Here is a 12,795-nt window from a genome sequence, read left to right on the forward strand (position 1 = left end):
CCTCGAATTAGGACGCATTACTACGAAACACTGGGACGGTATGTGTTCTCTCTCGTGCTCTAACACTCTCTGGGTGTAGACCCATTGTTCGTCCCATTGAAAGTCCAAATCCCAATTAATGCTGAAGATAAGCTCTTCTTTTTGGTGTCAGTAAGCTGGAAAAGAGTTTTAATGATTGCCATGACATCTCCAGGACATATTCCCAGTTTAGGGCTTTTCAGCCCGTTGGCAGATAGCAATGCACAGACTGTTTCTATCTGGTTTCTTGATTTGTGGTGTTTTTTTTAGAGTTTCTAGCTGGGTTCACACATTTAGGCACTCTCTGGTCACAGCACAGAGCAGTACACCCTGGCATGCTCACCAAAAAAATGTTTTGGCTAAACACGGATTGCTGAAAAGGGAGAGCTGCCATGTGGTGAGTTCTTCACCTTGCAGCTTAGCAGTTTTACTTGTCTCCCATCTCAGCAGGAAGGTCACTCCAGCCCTGTCCTTCAGACTGTTTTGTACTGTGCATATACACACTCCTCCTGGTGCTTTTTGCCTGAACCAAATGAGAAAATAATGTTTCCTATCAAGTCCCTGAAAGATTAAAAAAAAAAAAAAAATCTGTCACACTGCTTTCTTCTGTGGATGCAAGTAACAAACTGACTGTAATACCTCCATGTCAGTATTTTAAAGATTCGTGCTACCTTCAGTTTTCACTCGACTTCTCAGAAAACAGAAATTCATAATGAAGTGAATTCTGAGGGCTGAGACTTGAACCAGAGGGGCAAGGAGAAGGCAAGCAGGGAAATAAGGGCTGTCATGCCTGAGTTTGAACAGATGAATGCAGCAGAAGCACGCTGAAGTTAATTATGAGAAAAAAGGGACAAGAAGTGGAAAACACAGAAAGGAATGACCAGGAATGAGAGCACGAACAGGAAACAGAAGGGAAAGATGGTGCAGAATAAAGGATTTAGGAGGCAGAGGCCATACTACACAGAGCTGAGAGAGTACTATCAGTGTCGTGAAAGCTTCTCTTTGAAATCTGTAACCGAGGCTTTTGCAACAAGAAAAAACAGATGTATTTCTAAGAGCCCATCTCAGGTTTTACCTCAAGTTCACAACTTTGGGAAAGTTGGCACTGTGATGTGCACATTTATAGAGTATATACAGTCACAAACGACAGTAATATGTTTCCACTATTATTCAACATTGATAAGAAATTTCCTTTGAAAGAGGGCACAGACAATGGTTGTTGCTTTTGTATTTGTGAACTCTGCAGTTCTGTTCAGTCATTGATTTTTCTATGATACCTCTTCAACATTGTAATAAACCAAGACAGATGGAGCCTGTCATTCTTGTCTCTATAACAGATTTTCTTTACCATCTCTGTGTCTTGATTTGTCTTTTTTGCTCATTAGCTCCAGTTCCAGAGACAGCCAGCTGGCAATTGTTTGCCAAGAGGAAGTGTCTCAGGATGAGACTTATGATGAAAATTTGAATGAAGACATTGAGTACTGTAGTGAACCAAGTCTGCTCTCTACTGAAATGTGAGCTTTGCAGCTTTAGTCAAGGTGTTTGGGTGGTTCTTGAGTTAAGGGGGAGAGGTGGGAAAAGGTGACATGTCGCTACAAAAAAATCAATTTATGGGATAAGGCCAGAACACTTTAGTCAGACAACTCAAACATCTGAAAATAATGGGAAAAAAAAAAAAAAAAAAAAAAAAATACAACCCTGAGGGGGGGGGGAAATGGAAGGGAGATCTTTTGCCTAGGATTTTGCTTCTCTGAATGACAAATCTGGATGTGCAGTCCCCACCCCACATTCACTTCTACCACCTAACGTTCACAGAGCTCCTGTCTCGTGGTCTCAGTTGCTTCTCCTGGACCCATTATCAAGCTCAGTAGCATGATCTTCTTGGCTTTCCTGCTGGAAGAGGGGTTATTCTGTCCAATATGAACTGCTTTACTAGAATCCCTGTGTTCTCTCCTTTCCAGGCTTTCATACCAAGACGATGAAAACAGACAACTTACGCCACCAGAAAACAACAAAGGAGAGGACACCCGGCACTCTCCAAAGAAAGGGTTTCTGTGCTCTTCAGCACTAGGTAACATCCCCATGTGACTTGTGGGCTGTGCTCTCCTTTGCCTTGACTGAGTTCTCACATCCTGCTGGAGAAATCCCAGTGTGTGAGGGCCTGGGTGCTGGTGCTTGCTGCATTTAGCTCATGAAACCAGGAATCCCATGGTGTGCATGCAATCCTGATCAGGCAGGTGACTCTACTGACTTCATGCTCAGTCAGTAGATGAATCTGTGGCTGTTTGGATAATCTCTGGTTGTTTGGATAGTCCGTGTGATCTGTTTGATTAAGCCTGTGTGTTGATTAGGGGAGTTTATTAGAGCGCTGTAGGCTCTCCAAACAATCACCAGGGAGTCACCATATTGACTAGCCTTGGGTATATGGTGTTCTGTTCTGTGTGTGTGCAGCGGGGAAAAAGGAGAGGTTGTCTCTTTTCTCTGCTACGAGGAAAACTGTGAATTTCAGATTAAGCCAGCACAATGCAAATTTGCTTTCTGCTCTGACTGTACCTGGAGATTTTCAAGTGTTTCAAGTGAGCAAGTATGCTCAGGTGGAAACCATGAATTACAAGATTTTATGAAGGTATCAGGACAAACTTTTCATCCTTTTTCCTGTGGGAAAAAAAAAAAAAAAAAAAAAAAAGGACATTTGGGGGACAAACTAAAAAGAATCCTGTATATAAGGTGTTGATTTTTACAAAATAAGCAGTGACAGTCTACACAGTGTGTTGTTTAAAGTGAGACTTGTCTTAAAACCTCTTAAATCCTCTTCAAGGTGTTTATACAATTGAGTATGTTAAAAGCATTTACTTCATTCCAACACTTAAAATATTAGGCAATGAGAATTCCTATACCTATCTGGAAGGTCAGATTTGCAGTCAGCCCATGACACAATGCTGCATTAACTACATTTTAATGAATATTAATAGAGTGACGTAATAATCTTTTTTTTTTTCCTCAAGATGGAGAAAATACTTTTTATCTGCATTGTGGCATCAGTTCGCTGCTCTGTAGCAGATACTTCCTCCATTCCCTGAGAGACCCTTTTCTCCACAAATCAATAATGTACCTACTATTTTCAGGATTTGAATTTTCTTTCTTACGTTACAAAAATGTCAATGGGATCAAGAAGTAGACAAAATATTTTAGTGTGCCATGCAGCTCTATCTTTAGTAATGTGTTTATTTGCCATTCTTCAGAAGAAAAGACTGCGATTTTTCATAAATATACTTTGCAGTACTTTTAAATTCCTTTATAGAGAGTAAATTTGTCATAATTACAGAAGATTAATTTCATACCAAGTAAACAATGCAGATATTTCAATAGTTCCTCCCAATTATTTTTTAAAAGCTTTTTTGCTTCCATTTCCAAAGTTCTGAAAGCACCACACCCAAGCCTCCATTTACCAGTGAATGCAACCATTGATTAATTCATTTCCACTTGATCCTGGTATAGACACAGCCTCAAAAACTGTGGTATGTCTGTCACTTAAGGACCCAGATCACATACAAGTGGGAAGCCGATGTCACCTGAGCAACCCAACATCTCCTCCTGCATGTTGGGTACAGCCAGGTACAGTGCCAGCACCTCGCTTGCCCTTATCAGCCCTGCCGAGGGCTTTACCTGAACAGAAAAGTCTGAGAACACTTTCACTGCTTAGGAGGGAAGTCAGCTGCACAATATCTGCTAGGTCCATTTTTTAAGGGAGAAAAATAAAAATCATCTTCCAGAGTTTTATCTCGCAACTTGCTTGGAAGATAGTGTTGGTTGGTCCATAATATTCGACCTAGTTTTGCAAATACAAGTACTTTGGAAAGGGCAAGCTGTCTAGGGTCTCTTTGCTGTTTCTCCAGCAGGACTGCACTAAATGGAATTGAACTCAGATTACCTGTAACATAGTATGAGTGATGGACGTAGTTGTTTGTGTTTGGCGTTTCAGGTCGAAGAGCATCTTTTCACTTAGAGTGTCTGAAAAGACAGAAAAACCAGGGCGTAGACGTCTCGCAGAAGACAGTTCTGCCTTTACATCTGGTACATCATCAGGTAAGCATTAATAACATCAAAGGGCACGGCAATGCAACTGAGAATCTACTTTCTCCTCCCATTCCATCCCAGACAACCTTGAAACGCCGTTTGAGATAGCTTCTCACCCATATCAAAGGTCCAGTTTTTAGAAATTGTATTTGCCATCACACTCACTCCTGATTGTAGGATTTTTATCATTCCCAGAAGAATGCTACAGGGACGTGTCCTTTGGAGTTATCATTTCCTGATGTCCATGAAAGAGCAAAATAAAAACCTGACTATAGGATAAAAATAACCACTCAAATTGCACTCTAAAGTGCAATTGCACTGGCTTTGATGGTAGTACACATTGAATAAAATGTGCAGGGTCTACTTTTATGTTAATTGAAGGTAGCCAGTAACGGCAATTAATCATATAAAAAATAGCTGATTACATGTAATTAATCAGCCTCTTAAGCCCTTTATAACTGCATCCAGCAGCCCACCAAATGTATGCTTCGGCACACATCTAGATGATTAACCAGCTGTCATAGTCCAAAGTAGATTTATGTCTTTTATTTGGATGGCACCACTTCACCATAAAAGAGACAGGTGCTGTGGCAGCACCAGTCCTGCAACACAGGGCATCCTGCTCCATGCAATCCCCCAGAGCAGGGCAGGACAGGGGCACAGGGGCAGAAAGTGCCACAGGGCAGGGGTGGTAGGAGTGAGAAGTCATAGCAGCTGGAGGAGTGAGAGATGAGCACGCCTGAGACTCTCTGCATTTTTTCACCTCCATTCCCAGCAGCAGCAGCCAGTTATAGTGTAAGGATCAAGCTCCAGAAAGCAGTGATCCACAGAGCTACAGCTGTGGCAGGGACAAGCAGTGAATGTACTGGGGGACAGGAGCTGTGAACAACTTCCCACCATCCCCATAGCACTAATGGCCCTCCTGAGACCTCCTGCCCTCCCATGGCAGTGCAGACAGAGGGGACACGTGACTCCCACCCTCTCAGCCCACCCAGCCGGCAGAGTCACCTCCTTCCAACCTGTACAAAGAGGATGGAGTCGCTACACCCTTCCTCATCCCACCATGCAGCCCCAAACCTAGAGGGACGGAGTTCTACCCACCCCAGCATCATTAAGCTGGACTGCAGGGTTACCCTGAAGTAGGCATCTGGCCTCTGGCCGGCAACACCCAGCAGTGTCAGTCCATTTACAAAATCATCAGCCTACAACACTGCTTCCAGTGAGAACACAAAGCAGAAAGGTTGCCTCTGCTAAGCATAATGGATTCAGGTGCTCAGGAGAGCTTGAAGGGGTATACTCATGAAATACTCGTACATAATGATATGTAAATATATGCAGCCGAAGCTTGAAGCAATATCTGTGAGCTTCTCTCAGCCTCCTAGTATTTTACATTTGGGATAAACACCTTGTATGTATTTCTACCAACAAGCTGAAAAACTGGTTCAGCTGTCCTGCCTGACAGATCTAAAGCTCTCCTTGAAGTCCCAGCAGTTTAAGGGATGTGCTGAGGCCATCACAGCCTCAGGGTGTGACTTATATAGATTGACTTTAAGGGCTTTCTTCATCATTGAAATTCGGTAGGAGTTAGACACCTAATTCCTGAGAAAATTTTGGTGACTTTATTGGTGACCAACAGCTGATTCTTTTGTTGTTCACCTGCCGCTGAAATCAGCACAACATGCTGATAGCGGTTGCCCGGAATTTCAGTGGCAGATGGATTGAGCTTCACTGAACTTCAAGTATCTAAAATTAGCTGTCTAGTTCAACTGGTCAGCTAAGTCTCATTGTGGTCAGCAGGGAAATAGCATCTCCAAAAGGCAAGTGTGAGTCTTGTCTAAGTCTCATCTTCCAGAGAGCATTTTCAAGTATCCAAAAGAGGCCAGAGGCTTGCTGGTATCCCTCTGCATAGTTAGCTGAGACTAAACACAGAGCTTTTAGATAGCTGAAGCTCGGGGAGACAACCAAACCCAAACAAGATGATTCTCTGCAACATATCCACATACTTTTGTGTTTTCTGTACCTTTATTTCTTTGCTCATATTAGACAGCCATGAACTCTGTGAGATGAGCTCCCAACTCTGATAGCTTTGCTTACAGAACAAGGCAGCAATTGCCATGAATGAGGCATCCGGTCAGCCCTGTGCAATAAGGGGCTTCTTGAGAAATTTACGTTATCAAGGGAGGCTGGATGACTCAGAGGTTGTGTGCATGATTTTGGGAAGGAGTGGATGGCTTAAAGCATAGTCATCAGATATTGATCCTCCCACCAACAGCAGATGCCTTAAAATCCAGTGGTGGATTTACAGTTATCACCAACTGCAGGCATATAAAATTCACATCTGGTATCCGTTCAGGTTCTACAGCAGATACTTAGAGAAAACAGCAATTGGCAGTAAGAGCTAGTGGTATAGGTGGTGGCAAGGGTGGGAGAAGGAATCACATGGATGGCTGCTGAACCCGCTGGAGGAGAGGCGGTGTTTCTGGCAGGGCCGTGGGGAACAGGGCTGTGTCCCTCCCGCCAGGGCAGTGGGACCAGGGCCCAAGGCCTTGAGAGTTTTCAGCCTGGTGCTTGGCATGAGCTCAGGCACGAGCTCAGCTGACATCATTTAAAGACAGCCTTGCGAAATGAGTTCACAGGAAACATCCGAGGTGCTCCAGGAGCAGTTTCCCAGGCCTCGAGGCCCTCCAGGCCATTCTCAGGTCGTTCCTCCGTCACCTCGCGGTTCCGGCCCTGCTGCAGGAGCCGTCCCTCACTCGCCTTGCTCCTCTGTGTCCGCAGGCGCTAGCGGTGGCTGGCCTGAGCCCCCTCCTGCAGCGAAGCCATTCCCCCACCACATTCTCCCGGCTGTGTGCGACGCCGCCCGCCACGCCCTGCAGCCGCGGCTGGCCGCAGCAGGCCATCCCCACGCTGCGTCTCGAGGGGGCAGAGTCCAGCGAGAAGCTCAACAGCAGCTTCCCATCCGTGCACTGCAGCTCCGGCTTCCCCGACGGCACCGGCTGCAGCAGCCCAAGGAGAGCCAGGCCGGTCTCTCTCACCGTCCCCAGCCAGAGCGCAGGGAGCAGCAGGCAGTTTCACGGCAGCGCCGGCAGCCTGGTGGAAGCGGTAAGGCTGCGGCAGCAGGAGGGACACGGGCGGCGTGGGGTGAAGCCCCCCTCGGCACAGGGGTCTGCAGGGTGGCTGGGAAGAAGAGTAGGTAGAGAAAGAGATGGAGGAGGAGGAGGAGGACCACCAGGAATAAAGTGGAGGGGTGTGCGCGATGGGGGCTTGACAGGGCCAGCGGTGCACGGTGCTAACACATCTTTGTCTCTGGTTCCCCGCCTCCTTTTGAAGGTCTTGATTTCGGAAGGACTGATGCAGTTTGCTCAAGATCCAAAGTTCATTGAGGTCACAACCCAGGAGCTCGCAGACGCCTGCGACATGACGATAGAAGAGATGGAAAATGCAGCAGACAACATTCTCAATGGTAACAGCAAGCAGAGCCCCAATGGCAACCTCTTGCCTTTTGTTAACTGCAGGGACGCAGGGCAGGACAGTGCAGGCGAGGAAGAGGAAGAGGTGCAGAGCCCGGATTGTAGAAAAAGTCAGGAGGAGCTCAAGGACAGCAGGATTTATATCAGCAGCCTGTAGTTGCCAGGGCTGGAAGCGATGCTGGTTTTTTATTTGTTTCAATGTTCCTAATGGGTTTGTTTCAGAAGTGCCTCACTGTTCTCGTGACCTGGAGTAACCGGAACAGCGTTCTTCATTCATTTCTGTTGGGACGAGTCGCGGAGTTGGGTGGTGTCAGAGAGCTTTGCAGGAGCGGATATATCCCCGGCACGTGGCCGTGAAGGAAGAGCCAGGAGGAGGAGGAGGAGAGGCAGCTCCCCTTTTCCCAGTCCCTGCCGCAGGACCGCAGCCTGCCCGCAGGCCGGCAGGACGCCGCCCCACGCCTGTACAGCTCCTTCGCACGCCCCGCGCCCACCCCGCGCACGGACTCCCAAGCCGCGCCCTCCGCCGGCTTGTGTTATTTAAAGCGGGTTGGGTTGGGTTTGGTTTGGTTTTCTTTCTCCATTGGCATTCGGTAGAAGTATAAGGATAGCTGCGTTTTACCAACCATTATGTACACCGGGAGTTTGTAACTTGATTTGCTCGCAAGCGGCAGCTCCTTTTTTTGTTGTTGTTTTGTAATTTAACGGCAGTAGGCAATGCACTTGATGTAGTCTTGCACATCCGAGTGGTCGGTTTGGGTTCCTCTTAGTGCCACGCTTAGTGGCTGTGAGCATGGGAGCAGTGCCGAGCGAGCGTGCACACGCGTGTGTAAGGTCAGGCAGTTCTCCGCATGCCGGCTTGGGCCGTGGGACATCCCTACCCGGGGCCATCCGGATGCGAAAACAAGCCACTGTCTGTGCTTTGAAAGGGGAATCAGTAACTCTTTGCATTTTCTGTTCCACAAGATATGCAAAAACAATGCAATAATGTTAATTTTAAAAATACAATTGTAAGTCGTGTTGGCATTAAAACTGTATAGACAAAAAATTACGGGGGCGGGGGGACAAAAAAAAAAAACAGAAGGCGTTACGCTTCGATATATTCCGTGTGATGTTTTATTGCATTGATAATGTTTCTGTTGAAGAAACCGTTATACTTGAATTCAGGTCAGTTTCAGTATTTTTCAAATATTTTTTTAAAATGAATTGCAATTGTGCCAAGCAAATATAATGAATTGAATTAAGTTTGTTTAAAAAGACAACGAAAACCAGAATCACTTCTTGTATATTTTGCTGCATGTCAAGTGAATCATTTCGTATTTGGAATGTGCCAAGCTTTACCTTTGAACTTTTAAGTGCTTTTCTACGTGTGGTTGGGGAAAAGGGGTACTATTTTATTTTTTTCCTTTTTTAATTTGTACAATGAACAAAGTGTACCTGGTGTAAGTAACTATTCTGCAATCCACTGACAGGTTGAACGTTACTGATTTTGCATATCTTGTGTTCATTATCCTTCCTCCTCACCCCCTTTAAACATGCACGATGACTTTATTGGTAGAGAATCTTTCTTCCCAAGACCGGGACATTTTATTCAGGCTTTGTCCTCTTTCCTATTGCTCAGTCTCTCTAAAGGTCTCTTCCCACTAGAGGGTGGCAAGATCCCCAAGCCCGTTTGGCAGATCCATCCTGCATGTTCAGCTGGCACCAGCAATTCAGGGAGTGGGGAAAAATTCCTGCTTTCAAATTGCTGTTATTAAATAGCTCATACTGATGGACCAGAACAGAATCCTGGGATAAGAAAATGCGAAAAGCAGAACCGTTAGCAAAATAAAATTACCTAATTCTGGACTGAAAGCACAGGGGAAGTGAGGGAGGGAGCTCTGGATGGTTGCTTATGAAAATGGCCGACCTCAGGTCAAGAAGCAGATGTGAAGTGACTTTTTTTGTGGTCCCATTCCCTCTTCCCAGACCTTAGCCTATGGACCAGGCTCCAAGTCACAGAACATCTGATGGCACGGCGTGTCCCAGACGTATTTCCCTGCCACTGAGCGTGAACCTCCCCTGATTTTACTCACGTTGGTGCATGGCCCTAACCAGTGACAGAGACTGAAAAACAGGGACCTATTATTAGATTTTACGCAGCTGATTTCTGTCTAGACTACTGCTGTTTTTTCTCCCTTTTCAAGTTGTTTCACAAACTTGCAGATCAATGCTGAGTTAGGAGGTGTGATCTGACTCAGAGCTAAACTTTCGTTCCAATCTTGAGCTTCACAGATGTTTGAGAACATCATTTATTGCATATGCTGATTACGTTATTTTTGTAATGCCCTTGGGCTTATTTCTTGATTCCGTTGGGGCCATAAAGCAGAAATAGTGAAACATATTTTTGATGGTGTGCTTTTTTCAGTGTTACTTTGATCTGACCAGTAGCACCTCAAGATGTCTCACAAACAAATCCTTTTAAACTAGGGAAAGATTAATCCATTTAAACAACAATCTGGCATCAAAGTCCTAATGCAAGAAATCCCTGAAGAAATCAACCACCTGATGTCAGTCTGTCTCTTTTCTATCCCTTTGAGAGCTGGCTGTTGGTAGTGCTGCAGTGCTCCAAAGTTAGCACGGCAGGAAATAATGCTGTGCCTGAAAATGGAAGCAGTGTAAGGGCTCCCTTTCTCATTTTCTTCTGCTATAAAGCCCCCTGGACACTTCCAGGAGGAGGCAGAGGTGCTCTCCCACCTGATGAGCAAAGTACAGATCTAGATTAGCGAAGGCAAGGGGTGTTCTGGATGTTTGACAGTGCGTGTAATCTTTTAGGATTTTTCCTGGGGGGGAGGAAAAGGGTGGAAAGGATTGTGCCCCGTGCATTCCCAAGGAAAGCCGTGACTCCCTCAGGAGTGAGAGCCAGCAGTGGCCAGGGACAATCCCTGCTCTGCTGGAGGATCGCTTGGGCCCTGCAGAGGGGAAAACTTGGCTAGCCGAGCATGCCAATGCCTTGTGGTTCTGAGGGACGGGTGTTAAATTCAGCAATTGCTGGTGCCAGCTGTCCAAATTCCTCTTTCCGGGGAGGGTGGCTTTTGTTTGCTTGTTTGTTTTTGTTTTCCGTTTGAGGTACTTCCAATGTGCACGTTGTGACAGGCCTGAGCAAAGAGCTACTGCCTCCGGTAGGTGAGGTGGAGTCTGGGGACGGTGGGAGGGCCGGGGGGCAGGTGCAGTTCCTGGAGCGTCCTTCCTTTCCCCTGGGAGCCGACGGTGGGTTCGATCACTGTGCTGTGGAGGAACCGCTGGCCAAGGAGTACCATGGAAGGAAAGAAAAGAATGGGGAAAATGATCTGCTGTTTGTCACTGAGCATCTCTGACTTGCAAGAGTACGCTGCAGACTAAAGACGTTTCTTACAAAACAACAAACCTCCTCCCTTTATCACTCCTGCTCATTATTCCAGGCAGCACTGGGCCAGCCACACCAGGTGCATTTCTTTTTTCTTCCTTATTCTGTGTGGCTGATGTGATGGAGAAGAAAGTGGAACTCACGGTCCGGAGCTGGAGTTTTGTTATCCACAGACCTTTTCTGCATCATCTGCCTCTTTCAGCTGGACACACGAATGACGATGGTTTCAATGCTGCTGCTGCTACTGCAGGGGTCCTCCAACCTGGTTTGTCACCCTGCCCACCACACCCCAGCACGGAGGGACAGCCAGAGAGGCGCCATGTACAGAATCGCATCTATTTCTGCTTTGTTTTCTGACTCAGAACCCTGCCCCCGATGACTATGACAACGATGACGAAAACAACAACAAAAAAAGGGCAAATGCATTTTTTACATTTCTTGATAATTTCCAAAGCAATGTATCATTGCTTTCTTTAGACTGACGCCAATATAACAGTTGTATGGGTCTCAGCCAGGCTCCTGTGTCTTTTCTGCCTGATAGTTTCAGATCGCTGTACGAAATGTATGCACGTTTGCACACAGACACAATCGCACAAGGTGGCAGCACCACGAGCCTGTGGGGTTGTTGCCCTGTGTTGTAGATGAAGTTGGAGGCCTTGCTTCGTATGTCTAGATGAGAAACCCCAACCGGTGAGCTGAAGTGAGGCAGCCCTCCTGAAACAGAACTGAGTCTCCTGAGATAACACGCACGGTCCAGTTGGGACTGTCCTGGTGGCAGGGGTAGGGGGGGGAGAGGAAACACTGAATGGGAAATCTGGAGCTCAACAAAGATGTTGAAATAAGCAGAATCCAGTCAGGGGCTTCTGGTAGCAGTGAGATTTTGTTAGTTCTGATAATGAAATCTGTAGTGAGTATGAGGAAAATATGCCTGGCCATCAGAAGCCCCAGTTCCCATCTTGCTAACACAAGGACAGAGTGCACTAGTGGCCAGGGAAGTTTCGTCAATGTAAAGAATGTGGAAAACAGAACTAGGCCCAGGAAAAAAAAAAAAAAAAAATCTTGCATTTATTTTCTTCTCCAAAGAAGACTAAGAAATATAAATTTAAATAGCTGCACAGGGTTTATTTTATCTTCTTTTGAATGTTGCAAAGTTATTAAAGTGTTATTCTGGGTTAGCAAGCCTGGGGCCCAAGGGGTTCCCAATGGGTTCTCAGTCTGCTCTCTGTTGAGCTTTGCTCTCTGTTGCTGCTTTGCTTCTGGACAGCTGAAACCACCGTGGCCTCGCTGCTACAGCACCTGAGATGGGGTGGGTGAGGGCAGAAGCACAGCGGAGGGAGATGTCCTGTACTGAAAACACACTGGGCTCCAATTGCTTTCAGAGAAGTAGCATCACACTGGAATGGGGAACAAAATAAAAAATATAAAAAATAAAAAAATAAAAAATAAACTCTTCTGAGATAGACTTTAGTGTCCTAGTTCAATCCTCCATTCTTCCCCCACCCCCTACGGGGAACTTGACTTAACTGTTAACACTTGAGCATAAAAAACAGGCCTTCTTTAGGGGCATGGGGCTCGATTCAGTTGCCTAACTGTGCATCTCCTGCCATTTGAGGTACCCTACAGCATTCTGCCTGGCCTGCAGCAGCAGGTCTGGAAGGACGCAGCTCTTCCCCGGGGCTGGTGTCTCATCTACCAGCCCCACACGGGTGGCACAGACCTCAGGCGGCAGGGGACGATTAGACAACTTAACCAAGTCCCTTTCCAAAGGGCTAATTGAGAGGAGCAGCACCGATGGCTGAAGTAATAAGGGAATCTTCTCTAGCATTACCAAGGGCTTAGCGAGGTGTG

General features: G+C 46.2%; 1 protein-coding gene across 37 annotated transcripts in view; it reads left to right on the forward strand.

Annotated features, from left to right (window-relative positions):
* CACNA1C (calcium voltage-gated channel subunit alpha1 C) overlaps positions 1-12,004 on the forward strand; it is a 436,365-nt gene extending 424,361 nt beyond the window's left edge. For 35 of the 37 annotated variants that reach the window (XM_035345985.1, XM_035345991.1, XM_035346240.1 and 32 more), the window contains 6 exons: positions 12-38; positions 1,404-1,532; positions 1,980-2,089; positions 4,001-4,104; positions 6,874-7,197; positions 7,426-12,004. In XM_035345985.1, the coding sequence (XP_035201876.1) occupies positions 12-38; positions 1,404-1,532; positions 1,980-2,089; positions 4,001-4,104; positions 6,874-7,197; positions 7,426-7,722 (991 nt within the window). In that variant the 3' untranslated portion in view covers positions 7,723-12,004. The remainder of the gene's footprint in view (positions 1-11; positions 39-1,403; positions 1,533-1,979; positions 2,090-4,000; positions 4,105-6,873; positions 7,198-7,425) is intronic. The other 2 variants (XM_035346220.1, XM_035346227.1) reach the window with 2 other exon arrangements.
* Positions 12,005-12,795: the final 791 nt, after the last annotated feature.

The sequence above is a fragment of the Oxyura jamaicensis genome, chromosome 1 (genome assembly GCF_011077185.1).
Source record: "Oxyura jamaicensis isolate SHBP4307 breed ruddy duck chromosome 1, BPBGC_Ojam_1.0, whole genome shotgun sequence".
NCBI lineage: Eukaryota > Metazoa > Chordata > Aves > Anseriformes > Anatidae > Oxyura > Oxyura jamaicensis.